Source organism: Euleptes europaea, chromosome 10 (genome assembly GCF_029931775.1).
Source record: "Euleptes europaea isolate rEulEur1 chromosome 10, rEulEur1.hap1, whole genome shotgun sequence".
Taxonomy (NCBI): Eukaryota; Metazoa; Chordata; class Lepidosauria; order Squamata; family Sphaerodactylidae; genus Euleptes; species Euleptes europaea.
The window spans coordinates 17,356,415-17,370,882 of NC_079321.1; the positions used below are offsets into that span (position 1 = coordinate 17,356,415).

The window sequence follows — 14,468 nt, forward strand, 5'->3', positions numbered from 1 at the left end:
CTAATCACATCAGTACTCTGTAACCCACCATCCCTGTTTGGTTTTACTACTGACATGTCCCCCAGTGAAATCAGCCCCAGAGAATCTGCCCCCAAGCTCGAAAACAATGTTTTGTATCAACAAGCACTGAGGCCTCCCTTCTGCGGATGCTGAACTGCAAGTGTGACTGATCTGTAGAGTTTGTGGGCAGAGGCAGAATGTTCTCACGTGAGGAATGCGTAGGAAAGGCTTATGCCCGTGTTGTAACCTTGCCTTTTGACAGTTATAAATACATGAGGGAATGGTCAGAATCTCTTAAGTCACTATTACATGACACATGTTCTGCCTTTTTCACACTCACACTTTCTGGTTTATAAGCTTTACTTTGTGTACCTGACCAAATTGGTGTAGAGTCCTCTCCCATACAGATATTAGACAAAGTCTCTATTTTGGACCAGTTATGATCCTTTTTGACAGTAAGATCTATTAGGAAACTCCTCCAGTGAGCATTCCGATCATGGACCTATGGTCGATGAAGAAAAAAAATGGCTTTTATTACACAAGTTCTGAATTAATTAGAGGCAACCCCCCCCCCCCAAAAAAATCCTGAAATGGAACATACTGTACAATTAAGATTGCTTAAAGCTTTTTAAAAAGTCGGCTCAGCAGCAGTTTATCTTGTGAAGAAACAACAGCTAATTCAGGGATTCTGAGCCTGCATCCTGTGCTTGGCTATGCTGAGACAAGCATCTTAATGCTTCTCATAATGATTTGCCCCATACAAGAAGACGAATCAAAGCAGCTTACAATCACTTTCCCTCACCCCCTACAACAGACACCCTGTGAGGTAGGTGGGGCTGAGAGAGTATGACTAGCCCAAGGTCACCAAGCTGGCTTCATGTGTAGGAGCATGGAAACCAACCCAGTTCACCAGATTAGCCTCCGCTGCTCATGTGGAGGAGTGGGGAATCCAACCCGGTTCTCCAGATCAGAGTCCACCGCTCCAAACCACCGCTCTTAACCACTTCAACATGCTGGCTCTCAAGGGCTTTGGGGTGGTCACTGCAGCCTAGGGAATGCCGCACGGCAAGGACACTGCTGGTCCTCTCCCTTCCAGGCCTGCATAAGCCCTGGACATGGCACAGTTATGCTCCTTGGGGACAAGGACAGCAAGCCCTGGGGCGATTTTAATTCTCTTGGCCCATACAGCCATCCTGCTTCCTTTCCCCCTTTCACATTACAGCAGATGCAGCAACACTACCCTGCAGGGGGGGACGACTGCTGTGTGTGTGGGAGGGGAAACAGAGGAACAGCAACACCATTCACCACACGGTAAAGTGCTCTAAACTGTTAGAATTCGCAAGATTTGTAAGGACGTGGGGGAGGGGAAATCCCACTCCCACATGCTCCTACTTCTCCCCCTGTTCTTTTATTTCTGTTGCCCCTCCAGACTTGCCAGTCATTGACTTCCCAGAGCTTGTCCCTACTTCCCTCCCCCTCCCCACACACACATTTTTTTGCTTGGCATCTTGGGTTTCTAGGCAACCCAAGATTTTGGTGTGTGTGGGGGGTTTCTACCTTGTGCAGATGTTACTGGCTGCTTTCTGGAGGTTTTTAACCCCAAATTATTAGGTATTTTCCCTCCAACTGTTGATATTTTTGTGCAAACCTGGGGCAGAAAGGTATACTTTAGCCCTGAGTGGCTCTCCCAGGAGATTTTCTGATTCACACAATGAGCCCTCCTATTGCTGTCAGATTGACAATGACCAGCTCTGGAGGAACAGACCAACTAGTCTACATCTTGGACTACCAGATGCCTCTAGGAAGCCTATAAGGAGGACACCGTTGCCTTTCCTCTGTCATCATCCTCCAGCGACTGGTGCTCAAAGTGTGGATGTCGTATTTAGGCATCATGGCTAATAGCCATTGATAAAACTCCTCCTCCTCCATGAATGTCTCAAATCCCTTTTTTAAACAACCTAATTCTCAGTACCCTAACCTGGATGGGCCATTTGTGTCAGATTTACGTATAAGCTAAACAAGCTATAGCTTAGGGCCCCACTCTCTTGGGCCCCCCAAAAAAATTTAAAGGAAAAAAAACAATGTACATTTCCAAAATATAAGATAAAAAACAAATAAAATAAAACCTACATACAGCTACAGCGTTTTGTGTTGTGTAGGCTCCTATAATGTAAGTAATGGGCCCCGCTTGCTAGCCTGCTCCCTAAAATATCACTGGTTTGCTCACTTCTATATATAGGGTGCCTACATTCTGCATGGACTGGTTGCATGGCAACATGTAGCATGCAGCTGCAGACTGCAGTGCAGCACAGTTGAATGTAGGTCAAGCTGTTGTACCTATTATCTAATATTAAAGAGTGCTTGTAGACTGATGATCAGGCAGCATAGACGAAGGGTATGAGTCTTATGCCTACTGATTGATTTCATGTGATACATAATTTATTTATTTTGATCCCATTATAAAATTACTTTAGAAAAAATATTCATCTTTAGTATGTAGTAGTAGGCCTATATTATTATTTACTAGTACAGTTCCCTATTACCCCCACTTGCTACTATACTATATATAAATATTATAATTATATTAAATATTTTTCTTAGTTTCTAAAATGTCAACCAGAAGTTATAAAAATGGAGCTCAAAAGAGGAAGGAGAAGCAGAAAGCTGAAGAAGAGCTTAGCAAATTGCCCAAATTAGATAACTTCTTTACAAAGACAGATAAGGGGCCTGATGAACCCAAAGCCTATACCACAGCGAGTCAGTCATGTGATATTCGTCCCATTCCTGATACAGAACCTGGTACATCTAGTTCTATAGAATCTGCTTCAATGACTGAAGCAGGAAATATTCAGATTGACCAACCAGAGAGTAGTACAAGCACAGAACATTCAACATCAAAATACGAACAGAATGATGTTGGGCTATGGGGTGATTTAAGCAAAGATGACATTGTATACTGGATAGAAAAAGGTCCGTCAGAGTGTCAGAACTCAGACGGTTCATTTTGTTATGTGCAAATGGCTTTAGACACCTATTAGGTCCATAAATTACCATATAGCATATATTCAACACAAAAAACAGTGACAATTTGTTGTTGACAAAGGACAGCTGGACATATAAAGGGCCCCATTACCTTCAATAGCTTAGGGCCTCATCAAACCTAAATCCGGCCCTGCGGATGGGCCAGGCTAGCCTGATCTCATCAAACCTCAGAAGTTAAGCAGGGTCGTCCCTGGTTAGTACTCGGATGGGAGACCACCAAGCAAGTCCAGGGTTGCTACACAGAGGCAGCCAATGGCAAACCCTCTCTGTTTGTCTCTTGCCTTGAAAACTCTTCAGGGTCACCATAAGTCAGCTGCAACTTGACAGCACTTTTCACCACCTCCAAACCCCAGTGGCCGTCACTGCATAATTTGATTATGAATTCCCTCTTGGGTGAAGCATCTTTGTTCTGTCCTGAATCTACTGCACAGCAACATACTTATTTATTGCATTTATATCCCGCCCTAATTCCTGGCAATTCTAAACTTCATTGGGTATCCCCGAGTTCTAGTGTTATGACAGATATATAAAGATGGCTTTTGCCTTATGCTTTTCAAAGGTTCAACACTGAGGGGAAAAAATTGGGAAAGAAAGTGGCTGAAAAAAGCTTGCCTACCTTTTTGGCCTTACTAAAATGTCTAGCACAAACCTCACATACATACCAGCACATGTCTCCTCAAGGTGGACATGTCAGTGAAGGTTCTCTCGCAAGCCCTGCATTTGTACGGCTTTTCTCCAGTGTGAATTCGCTGGTGACGCCTCAGGGCACCCTGCTGAGTGAAGGTCTTCCCACACTGCTCACAGAAATAAGGAGGCGTCTCTGGAGGCAGAAAAAAAAAAACACCCCAAGAATGATAGGGTGCATTCTCTGATTTCTGAAATGGTACCATTTGCACTAAAGGTCTAGCATTTTTAATCACAAGGATACTAAACAGCCTATATATCTGTGGTATCTACAACAGCTTTACCTGAATGCTTCTACATTTAATTGGGTATTTCTGTTGCTAAGATCTTTGGTTTTTACGACTTAACAAGATTACTGGAAGCTTAAATGGCTTTTAGAAGCAGTGTGAAGTGGCTCCTAGTAATCATTGCTAGGAAATTTAATCAGAGAAGGGCTCTGAGAAACCCCTGATAAGATGACTTTTGACAGCCGTTTCCATCTCAACTTTCTTTGTGCACGCCTGTCACCTCAGTCCTCTCCTCTGTCCCCAAAGAACATTTCTTACCTGCATGAACATTACTGTGTTGGGCTAAAGAGGCTCGCAGTCCAAACGTTTTCCCACAGACGTCACACTTATACGGTTTGGCTCCCATGTGGCAACGCTTGTGGCATTTTAAGTATTCATTGGTGGCAAAATGTTTTCCGCACACATCACATTTAAAGAGACGCTCTCCTGCAAAGGAAACGAACAAACCATTTCTGTTACTCGTCAGCCATGGGAGATTTTTCAAAAGAATCTAGGCAGCTTTTTCTCCATTCGTAGCCACCAGACTCTCTCAAACATATTTTAATCATGTTCTCATGAGCCAGAGTGGTATAGTGGTTAAGAATGGTGGTTTGGAGTGGTGGACTCGAATCTGGAGAACTGGGTTTGATTCCCCACTCCTCCACATGAGCGTCGGACGCTAATCTGATGGACTGGGTTGGTTTCTCCACTCTTACACACGAAGCCAGCTGGGTGACCTTGGGCTAGTAACAACTGTTTTAGAGCTCTCTCAGCCCCACCTACCTCACAGGGTGTCTGTTGTGGGGAGGGGAAGGGAAGGAGATTGTAAGCCGGTTTGATTCTTCCTTAAGTGGTAGAGAAAATCGGCATATAAAAACCAACTCTTCTCCTTTTGAGGTATACATTCCTTCATTTGCTATTTCAATGATTACACATCTTCATTCGCTGTTTTAATAATTACACATCAGTATGTACTGCCCTCTGCCATGCTCAAGGAAATGGAGATAAAACTCCTACCCGTATGTGTCCTCTTGTGACCATTCAGCTTGCCTTTGTCCGCAAAACACGCCCCACAGTCCTCACAAATATATGGCTTCTCACCTGTATGGGACCTGCATTCAGAAGAGTCAGAAAATATTGAGAAAGCAACTGAATGTTAATTCATACTGAAATTTCCTACTCAATGTTACAGATAGATTAACTCCCCCCCAGGCAAGAGACAAAGTTTGCAAGGAAATGAGACTTCACATTCACAATATGGAGCCTGCCTCCATCAGGGGGTTTGGAATAGATGACCATCATTGAGATTTGTAGTCCACTTTGCTGCCAAGGCTGAGAAGTAAAGCCATGGGCGAAGCTGTGCAAAGTCCTAGTCTGAACTGGAACCTGAGGGAAGCCACAAGTTCACACCTGCTCACCAGAGTCCACATGTGATAAAATGAGCCCTCAAACCTTTGTTTTTACCCCTAGGAATGAGAGATTTAGATTGCTGGCATTGGTCTTAGATCTTCTAGACTTCAACAAGGAGTTCACCTCTCTCCTTTGACCAGGCTACCTGTACTGGCAGTTTGACCTGGACTTCTGAGCATCCATGAAGTACAGCCCAGCATTCACAAAGCAAAGGAGAAAATTCTGACATAAATACTTGAGTGAAGCATCCTCTCATATCACAACATAGACTCTATGCATGTATGACTTCAAACCAGCTAGGGACGTGTTCCTTCATCTTATTTAAGTACAGGCCAAGGCCCACTTTGTATATGATTTAGGTCATGGAGAACAGATTAATGCTTTTCTTGGCAAAGATTTTGTGACTACGTTTCTTGCAAAGATTTTGTGATGCTCATGTCCATCGTGCACAATACAGGCTGGCAGTTCTTTTTAATACTAGAACCGAGACACATCCCAATTCCATCACCACCCAAATAGTTCTGAGAGGTCATGTCTGCCCACCCCCCAAAAAATTTTCTTACCCACAGATTGCCCAAGCTCACTGGATCTCCATTTTACCATTCAGTTGCTATTCATTGCTTGCACCAACCCAAGAGATGCAAGCAGGGTTCACAAAGGAGGAGAAAAATGAAGCAACACAATCTGACCTGGTATGAATCTTCAGCTGTGACGGCTGAGCAAATCTTGAGCAGCAAACTCCACACTGGTATGGCTTCTCCCCAGTGTGGGTTCTCATATGAAACACCAGCGCCGTCCTTGAACTCAAGATCTTCCCACACACGGAGCACAGGGGACGCTTCACGCGCCCTTCATGCTTCCGCATGTAGTGTGTTCTCACATCCCTCTTCCTTTTAAAGGTGGCGTTGCAGAGTGTGCAGGCAAACTGCCTGTCTTCTGTATGGACACACGCTCTGTGCTCCTTCCAGCTGTTGTAACTAGCGAAGGACTTGTTGCAAACATCACACTGATACGCTTTCCCAGGCAAAGCGTGATGGACATCTTTGCAATGGTCGACATACTTTTTACGTGATACAAATTTTTCGGCACATTCGTTGCACGTGATAACGTAGGCTGCTCTCTTTGTTACCTTATTTTTAGTGTCTTTCCTCACTTTGCGCTCATCATTCAGTTCATTTTCTTCTGCATGGGGGTCATTCAAGCAATCATCGTCCTCATCTAAAGAGAGCCCCTTGTGATTGCCATTGTCATGTCTGTCTGTCTCAGAATTCCCTCTCTCTTCTCCTCCGACAGCCATCGCAAAATTTCCCCTTTTAACGCCAGATTCGTCATGTTGCTCCAGCTCGTCTTGATTGCCAGACTCTGCTTCTACAGCCAAACTCCTCAATTCTCTCTCAAGCGCCCATGTTTTTTCACCCGTGTATTCTCTTTGCAAGTCAGTGTTTGGTACCTCGACACACGCTTCATTAGTAACATTACATTCACCATCTGCTGTGCCCACTCTGTCTGCTGGTGGCACTGTCATCCAGCAACCTGGCAGGAGTTTCTGATCTTGCCAGTTTTCATGTATTTTCCTATTGGGTGGGGGAAAAGAAGAAGAGTTGGTTTTTAAATGCCGACTTTCTCTACCACTGAAGGAAGAATCAAACTGGCTTACAATCACCTTCCCTTCCCCTCCCCACAACAGACACCCTGTGAGGTAGGTGGGGCTGAGAGAGTGTGACTAGCCCACGGTCACGCATGCTGGCTTCATGTATAGGAGCGGGGAAACAAATCCAGTTAACCAGATTAGCCTCCGTCGCTCATGTGGAGGAGCAGGGAATCAAACCAAATTCTCCAGATCAGAGTTCACCACTCCAAGCCACCACTCTTAACCGCTACACCACTCTGGCTCCCAATCTAAAACATTCAACTATATTATCTGACTATAAGACTGAAAAAATTCTGGCAGCTGAGAATTTTGAAAGCCTGTCACCAATACCCAAAGAAGACTGTACCTCACATGAGCATTAAAGGAAGACCTCTGAGCAAAGCTCGCCGGGCAGCACTTGCATTTATAAGGCTTCTCTCCTGTGTGCATTCGAATGTGAACCATCAAGCTGCATTTGGAGCTGATAACCTTGTCACAGTAGGGGCACCTCTGGGGACTCTGCTTCTTTGCATGCACCCTCCGGATGTGGCCGTCAATGTCCTTCTGGTGCTGAAATTTTTTTTCGCACAGCAAGCAAGGGAAGCGGCGCTCGTTGCTGTGAGCGGCGAGCCCGTGCTGTTTCAGGTCTTGGCTGCTGGCAATGAGCTGGCTGCACACATGGCAGCTATGCTCAACGGCCAGATTCAGGCCATGCTCCAGCTCCGCGTGCGACTGGTACTGTTTGGCAAAGCGGAAGGAGCGGTCACACATGTCACATGCGTACATCTGCGGCAAGACTTTGGATATGCTGTGTGGTGATTTTCTAAGCTTTGTTCTGCTAAGAATCAACCCATTTTGACCCTCCTTCTGGCCAGGAAGCATCTTGTTGACTACCCACGTTGAGTCCACCTGATTTGAAGGTTTGTTTTCTTCTTGGGTGCCGCTGCCTATGTTGGGAGCCTTCGGCTTCTCTCCCTTGTAACGTCCGGGTGACATCCCTTTCTCATCTTCAGTCTCACCAGGAGCGACCCCATCTTTGTTCAACTGTCCCAATGCACTTTCAGGGAAGTCATGGCTAGTTGACACTTTTGCATGCTTCTTTCTGTCCCAGAGGTTTCTCTTTATAGGCTTTGCCAAAATTTGGGATGATTCGCTCTGTTCCCGGTCTCCTCTTTGTTCAGCCTGGCTCCACAGAGACCTTTCAGGTCTTTTAAAACGAACACTCAAATCCAACTCTTTTTGGCCCTCGGCCTTCATTGCTTCCAAGGCATCCAGAAGATCCTTGCATTCCAATCTTTCGGCCACCACCTTCATCCGGTGCAGCCGGTCCACCTCGATTTCTACTTCTGTTGTGTAGACAAACTTCAGGAAGGAGACAAATTCTTCGGCGCGAACGTCCTGGAGTGTCACACTGCATTGCTTGGCATTCAGCATCTTGTCTTTAAGGAACAAGCTTTTAAAGTAATTGCTGGAAGCTGCCAGTACAGCTTTGTGAACGAAAAAGTCCTCTTGGCTTCCAGGACCATCTATGTGAATGGTCATGTCGCAGAAGTGACCAAACTGATAGAGAGAATGGAGCGCTCTCAGAAGATTAGCAGCCGCAACGTTGGATTTCACTGAGATTTTTTCCTTCTCCATCCTATCACACAGAAGAGAGTACATCAGAAAACTTTTAACAGAGTATCTAATATCTCTCATTCAATTTCATTGTCCCAAGCAACCACACCAGTAACTAACTTCTCGTACCTGGTCACATTTTATGAATTCAAAGGACTCTATAACTGGTGTTACTATAGATGGAGTTAAACTGGGTCCTGGCAGACTTGTTTCATATTTTAGTCTAGTGGGTAGCCTTGGGCAGGCCACTATATTTCAGCCTCTGCTTTGGGTTTGTTTGCTTTTGCTGTCAAGTCACAGCTAACTTATGGGCAACTCTGTAAGGTTTTCAAGGCGAGAGACATTCAGAGGTGTTTTGCCATTGCCTGCCTCTGCCTCATGACCCTGGTATTCCTTGGAGGCCTCCCATCCAAAATATTACCCAGGGCCAACCCTGCTTAGCTTCTGAGATCTGACAAGACCAGGCTAGCCTGGGCCATCCAGGTCGGGTTAGATAGTTTTATTTTAGTGCACTCCTATACGAGAAATACTCCAGTTTAAGCCCATTGATGTCAGCCACTTTAGAAAAGGAGCCTTAACGCACCTTTTACCTACTACACATTATCGCCGTGCTCGAACTACACTGTTTGGCTGTGCTTTCAAATTTCCCCTCCGCATCTTCACTTCTCCCTCGCTGTATTGTAATTCTGCCGGTCTGCGTTTCTCCCTGGGGAGAGTTGCATAATCCATGACATCATGGAAGTGCGACAAGCTTCCCCCTTCCCCACTGTTAATTCCCCCCTTTTTTATAACATATTTTTTTATATTACAGTAGTTTCCATCATTTATTAAGATAATTATATGATATAAACAATATTTCTCTATTCTATATAACTAAATAATTCATATTTTTACGTTGACTTCCCCTCTCTCCTCCTCTATCTATTTGATAACTTTATTGTCACCTTTGCATTTAATTTCTAATTCAATGGAATACTTCGTATATAAATTAGATTACAATTCTTAAAATCTAAATCATTAATCTTAATATTTCTACCTTAATCAAATGAATTAGAACAAAACGTAACCTTCAATACTTCCCAATTTAAATCCAAGCACCCCCTTTTTTAAGCCGATCTTCTGGTGACTGCCGCCCTGTGCAAGGAAAAGGGGTGCTTGGTACAAAGAGCCAGTATTCCATTGTTGCTGTAAAACATTCCACCCTTCCCTTGAGAGAGGCAGGAGCATGATCGGCTCTAGAGTGTCAATACTTTCCTTTACCCATAAATTTCTCTCTCTTGCTGTGCTAGCAGAGCCAGGGGAGGGGAGTCCTTCTCAATTTCAAAGGGCTCCAAGGCAGCCGGTTCTTGGGCTCAGGCTTGTGTGTGAAAGGTGAAATTCCCCAGACCAAACAACAGGGTTTGCTGTGGCTGTTTGGAGCGCGAAGTGTTAATTCCAGGGAAAGCTTCAGAGGAGTGGGGTAGAGAAGCATGTGTGTGCAACTTTAGGAAACGCAGCCCTGCTAAATGCAACGGAATTTTATTCCCTTTATTCCTGTGGGGGGGGATTGGGAGGGGAGGAGGGCTACACAGCTGACTACAGAGTGGCGGAGAGATATGCAACGTTTTAAAGGTATACGCTCCTCAGGGTAAAACGACCCTGAAACGGAGGAAGTGGAAACATCGTACTATAAGCGTATGTTGAAAGCACAGACATTTGGCGTTTTCAAATCATTTCCAGGACCATAGAGTGCGATCAGATAAAGGTAAGACGTTTGTTTAAACGTTGTTTATGCTTAGTGCATTAGGCCTTAAGAATAACTTATTATCAATTGCAGTGTACAACCTCTGCAAAACTGAGAGGACACCTGCCTAAAAACCATGGCAAACATGGAAATGTAAAGAGTACTTGTGCATTTTTAATACAGCTAAATATGTGTTGAGGGGGCAGGAAATCGTTTCAAAGAAACAATCCAAAGTGGTTTACAGCCGCTGTTCTCCATTTTATACTACCACAACCCTGTGACATAGGTTAGGCTGAGTGTGTCTGAATAGTCCAAGATCACCCAGCAAGCTTCCATGATAGAGTGAACCTGGGTCTCCCAGATCCTAGTCTGACATGCTAACCACTTCACCACTTTGAACAAGGGTAGTGAAACAGTTAGGATGCTGGACCAGGACAGTGGAGACCTAGGTTCAGATCCCCACTTGTCATGAAACTTATTGGGGGGCCTTAACCCCGTCTCCCCCTCTCCCAGACTAACCTACCTCATAGTTTGTTGTCAGGATAAATGGGAAGAGAGGAGATCTGTGTATGCCTCCCTGGGCTCATTGGAGGGACAGCAGGATAAAAACAACACTAACCTCATGAATAAATTAAGGCTCACATAGACATTTATATTTATTTTAAAAAGCATTTATACCTTACCAGTGTGGTGTAGTGGTTAAGAGCGGTGGTTTGGAGCGGTGGACTCTGATCTGGAGAACTGGGTTTGATTCCCCACTCCTCCACATGAGCGGTAGATGCTAATCTGGTGCACCGGATTGGTTTCCCCTCTCATACACATGAAGCCAGCTGGATAACCTTGGGCTATTCACAGTTCTTTTAGAGGTCTCTCAGCCCCACCTACCTCACAAGGTGTCTGTTGTGGGGAAGGGAAGGTGATTGTAAGTCGGTTTGATTCTTCCTTAAGTAGTAGAGAAAGTCAGCATATAAAAACCAACTCTTCTTCTTCGTGGCACAAAGCAGCTTTTGTAGTCTTCAGCACTGGCCTATGGGAAAGGCCCACACATGTAAGAACAGCTTTGTGCCAAGGAAAAAGTTCTTCCTGACATACTAGCTTTCTGCATACAAGAAGGGGATTTTATTTTGCAGATAAGCATTCAAATACACCAGCTGGAAGCGATACAGGCCAGGGAAAGCTTGATCCCTTGGTTCTGCTAAATACACAAACTGCAGTTTGGAAAAGGGATGGAGGAAACTTTGCCACTTACGTTTCCCATATTTATTCCTGTGGAGGGCATGAGGAAAGCGGCTTCCCTGCTAGGAAAGGCTAGAGTTGAGGCTTTCTGTAGAAAGTGGGAACATGGTAGAAATCTATAAAATCATGCCTGGGTTACACGTAACAGGGAACATGGTAGAAATCTATTAAATCATGCCTGGGTTACACGTAACAGGGAACATGGTAGAAATCTATAAAATCATGCCTGGGTTACACGTAACAGGGAAGGTGGTAGAAATCTATAAAATCATGCCTGGGTTACACGTTAACAGGGAAGATGGTAGAAATCTATAAAATCATGCCTGGGTTACACGTTAACAGGGAACATGGTAGAAATCTATAAAATCATGCCTGGGTTACACGTAACAGGGAAGATGGTAGAAATCTATAAAATCATGCCTGGGTTACACGTTAACAGGGAACATGGTAGAAATCTATAAAATCATGCCTGGGTTACACGTAACAGGGAAGATGGTAGAAATCTATAAAATCATGCCTGGGTTACACGTAACAAGGGGCTTCTCAATGAAGCCGTCTTGCAGTAACAGGCAAGAGAGACCAAATAAAGCTCTTCACCCAATACACAGTAAACTTGTAGGGATCTGCTGCTTACAAGATGTGATTATAACCACTGGCTTAAAAAGGTGCGCGTGTGTGAGAGAGAGAGCAATCTCTGGTGAGGTCTATCAACTTCCATTAGCCTCCGTGGCTAATGGAACATCCACGTTCAGAGGCAGTCTATCCCTGACCTCCAACTGCCGGGGAGAGGGTAAACCACGAAGGAAGGCTCTTGGCTCCCTGAAGGCACCTGGCTTGCCACGGTTGGAAAGAGGGTGGTGGACTAGACGGTGACCCTTTCCTTGGGCTGCTCCTGCAGGGCTCCGCTTACCTGCTTGGCTTTGACGTCCAAGGGGGTTTCCCCGGCCAGGCACCACCTGCGAGGTTCGGCCGCCGGCAGACGTCACAGCCAGCGGCCCCTACAAGCTCCCCTGCAGCCCGTTTCCCCCGCCCCCTCGGCGACGTCAGGGAGACGCCCCGCCCATCAACCGAAGAGAGGTGTTAAAACGACCCGTGGCGGCCGCCGTAGCAGCCGGAACCACCTTTCCTTGAGTGGTCGGCCATCTTTCTCGTGGGAAACGACGCCCTCGGCCACCGTTGGGAAAGGCTGTAGGAGCCATCTTTAAGAATGGCACCGATCATCCCTTGTGGCCGCTTTAGTGTTTTTAAGTTGCTGTCGCCACCTGCTGGACAAGGCGGGGAAGATGTCTGTTTCTGTTCCGTTTCTGAATTAAACAATAGCCTATATCTGTTCCGTAAAGAGTAATATTTTATTCTGGCCCACTTGGACTCTAGTCCACCAAAACCTACGCTGGAATAAAATGTTGTTAGTCCTTAACACATCCGTTTTTAATATCCTAGTCCTTAACACATCCTATTTCATATTCATATATATACAGATTGTATCTGATGATATTGAAACCAAAGTCAGGTGTCCTTTGAGCTCTTCTTGATCTTTTAGGGCACGTTTATTACCTTCCCATACCAAAAGGTCATGGTAAGTTACAAACTGGGATGGCCTCAATGGCCGCAGCGTTAGCATTTCTTATGTAGAGATCCATAAAGGTGTTCTGGTTTCTAGTAGATGCTTCTATCTTAGCCAAGTTTTTTATTAAAGAAGATTTTACGATGTGATGTTGAAAAGCTGTATGATTTCTTAGTTTATCTTACCATAAGTAACCATGCCACCTGTAAAATGCTGTTAGTCCTTAAAGTGCCACCGGACGCCTGTTTGTTTGTTTTTTTCCTGCAAACGCAGCTGCTCTCCCCCACTAATTCTGTTGGCACCTTAGGGGCCAACAGATATATTTGTGACTAAAGCTTTCACGAAATATTGTTGAAGGCTTTCACGGTCAGAGTTCATCGGTTCTTGTAGGTTATCCGGGCTGTGTGAGATTTACGCATAAGCTAAACAAGCTATAGCTTAGGGCCCCACTCTCTTGCCCCCCCCAAAAATTAAAGGAAATAATAATTATTTCACTATTAATATACTTCTTTTTAATTGTATTTCAGTTCAACAATTACTTTGATAAAATACATATTTTGTTGTGCAAATGGCTTTAGATACCTATTAGGTCCATACATTACCATATACCATATATTCAACACAAAGAACAGCGACAATTTGTTGTTGACAAAGGACAGCTGGACATATAAAGGGCCCCATTACCTTCAATAGCTTAGGGCCTCATCAAACCTAAATCCGGCCCTGTGTGTGACCGTGGTCTTGGTATTTTCTTTCCTGACGTTAACGTTAACGTCAGGAAATAAAATACCAAGACCACGGTCACACGGCCCGGATAACCTACAAGAACTTTCACAAAATCTTTATCCGCAATAAATCTGTGAGCTTCTAAGGTGCCACAAGTTGCCAGGACCTGCTTGGGAAATACCTGGAGATCTGGTGGGTGGATCCTGGGGAAGGCAGGATTTGGGAAGAGGCATAATACATCTGCAGAGTATAATGCCATAGTGCCCTCTCCAAAGCAGCCATTTCCCCCAGGGGAACTGATTTCTGTTGTCTGGAGATCAGTTGTAATCCCCAAAATATATATAGGCAACCCTATATATATTTCTGTATTCTGGTTTAAAGGGCCAGGACAACCCTGGTTCTTTGTTTATACTGGAGCCTAAAAGTATTGATCTTGTTATTTCTTTCAAAACATATCCACATGCTGGCTTTACACAATAAAGTGGATAAAAGACAGGATACAGCCAAACAGGAACCTGTCAATTAAACCCATGGATTAGTCATGTGGTGGTTGTTTTTAACTAACTGTGG

At 44.7% G+C, this 14,468-nt stretch overlaps 1 protein-coding gene across 1 annotated transcript; it reads right to left on the reverse strand.

Annotated features, from left to right (window-relative positions):
* Window positions 1-253: 253 nt before the first annotated feature.
* Window positions 254-8,670, reverse strand: LOC130483327 (GDNF-inducible zinc finger protein 1-like). Its single transcript, XM_056856028.1, has 6 exons — window positions 7,400-8,670; window positions 6,092-6,976; window positions 5,010-5,104; window positions 4,272-4,439; window positions 3,705-3,862; window positions 254-502 (listed from the first exon to the last, which is right to left on the reverse strand). Exons 1-6 carry the CDS (start codon window positions 8,668-8,670, stop codon window positions 263-265), a joined length of 2,817 nt encoding a protein of 938 aa, XP_056712006.1. The 3' UTR covers window positions 254-262.
* Window positions 8,671-14,468: the final 5,798 nt, after the last annotated feature.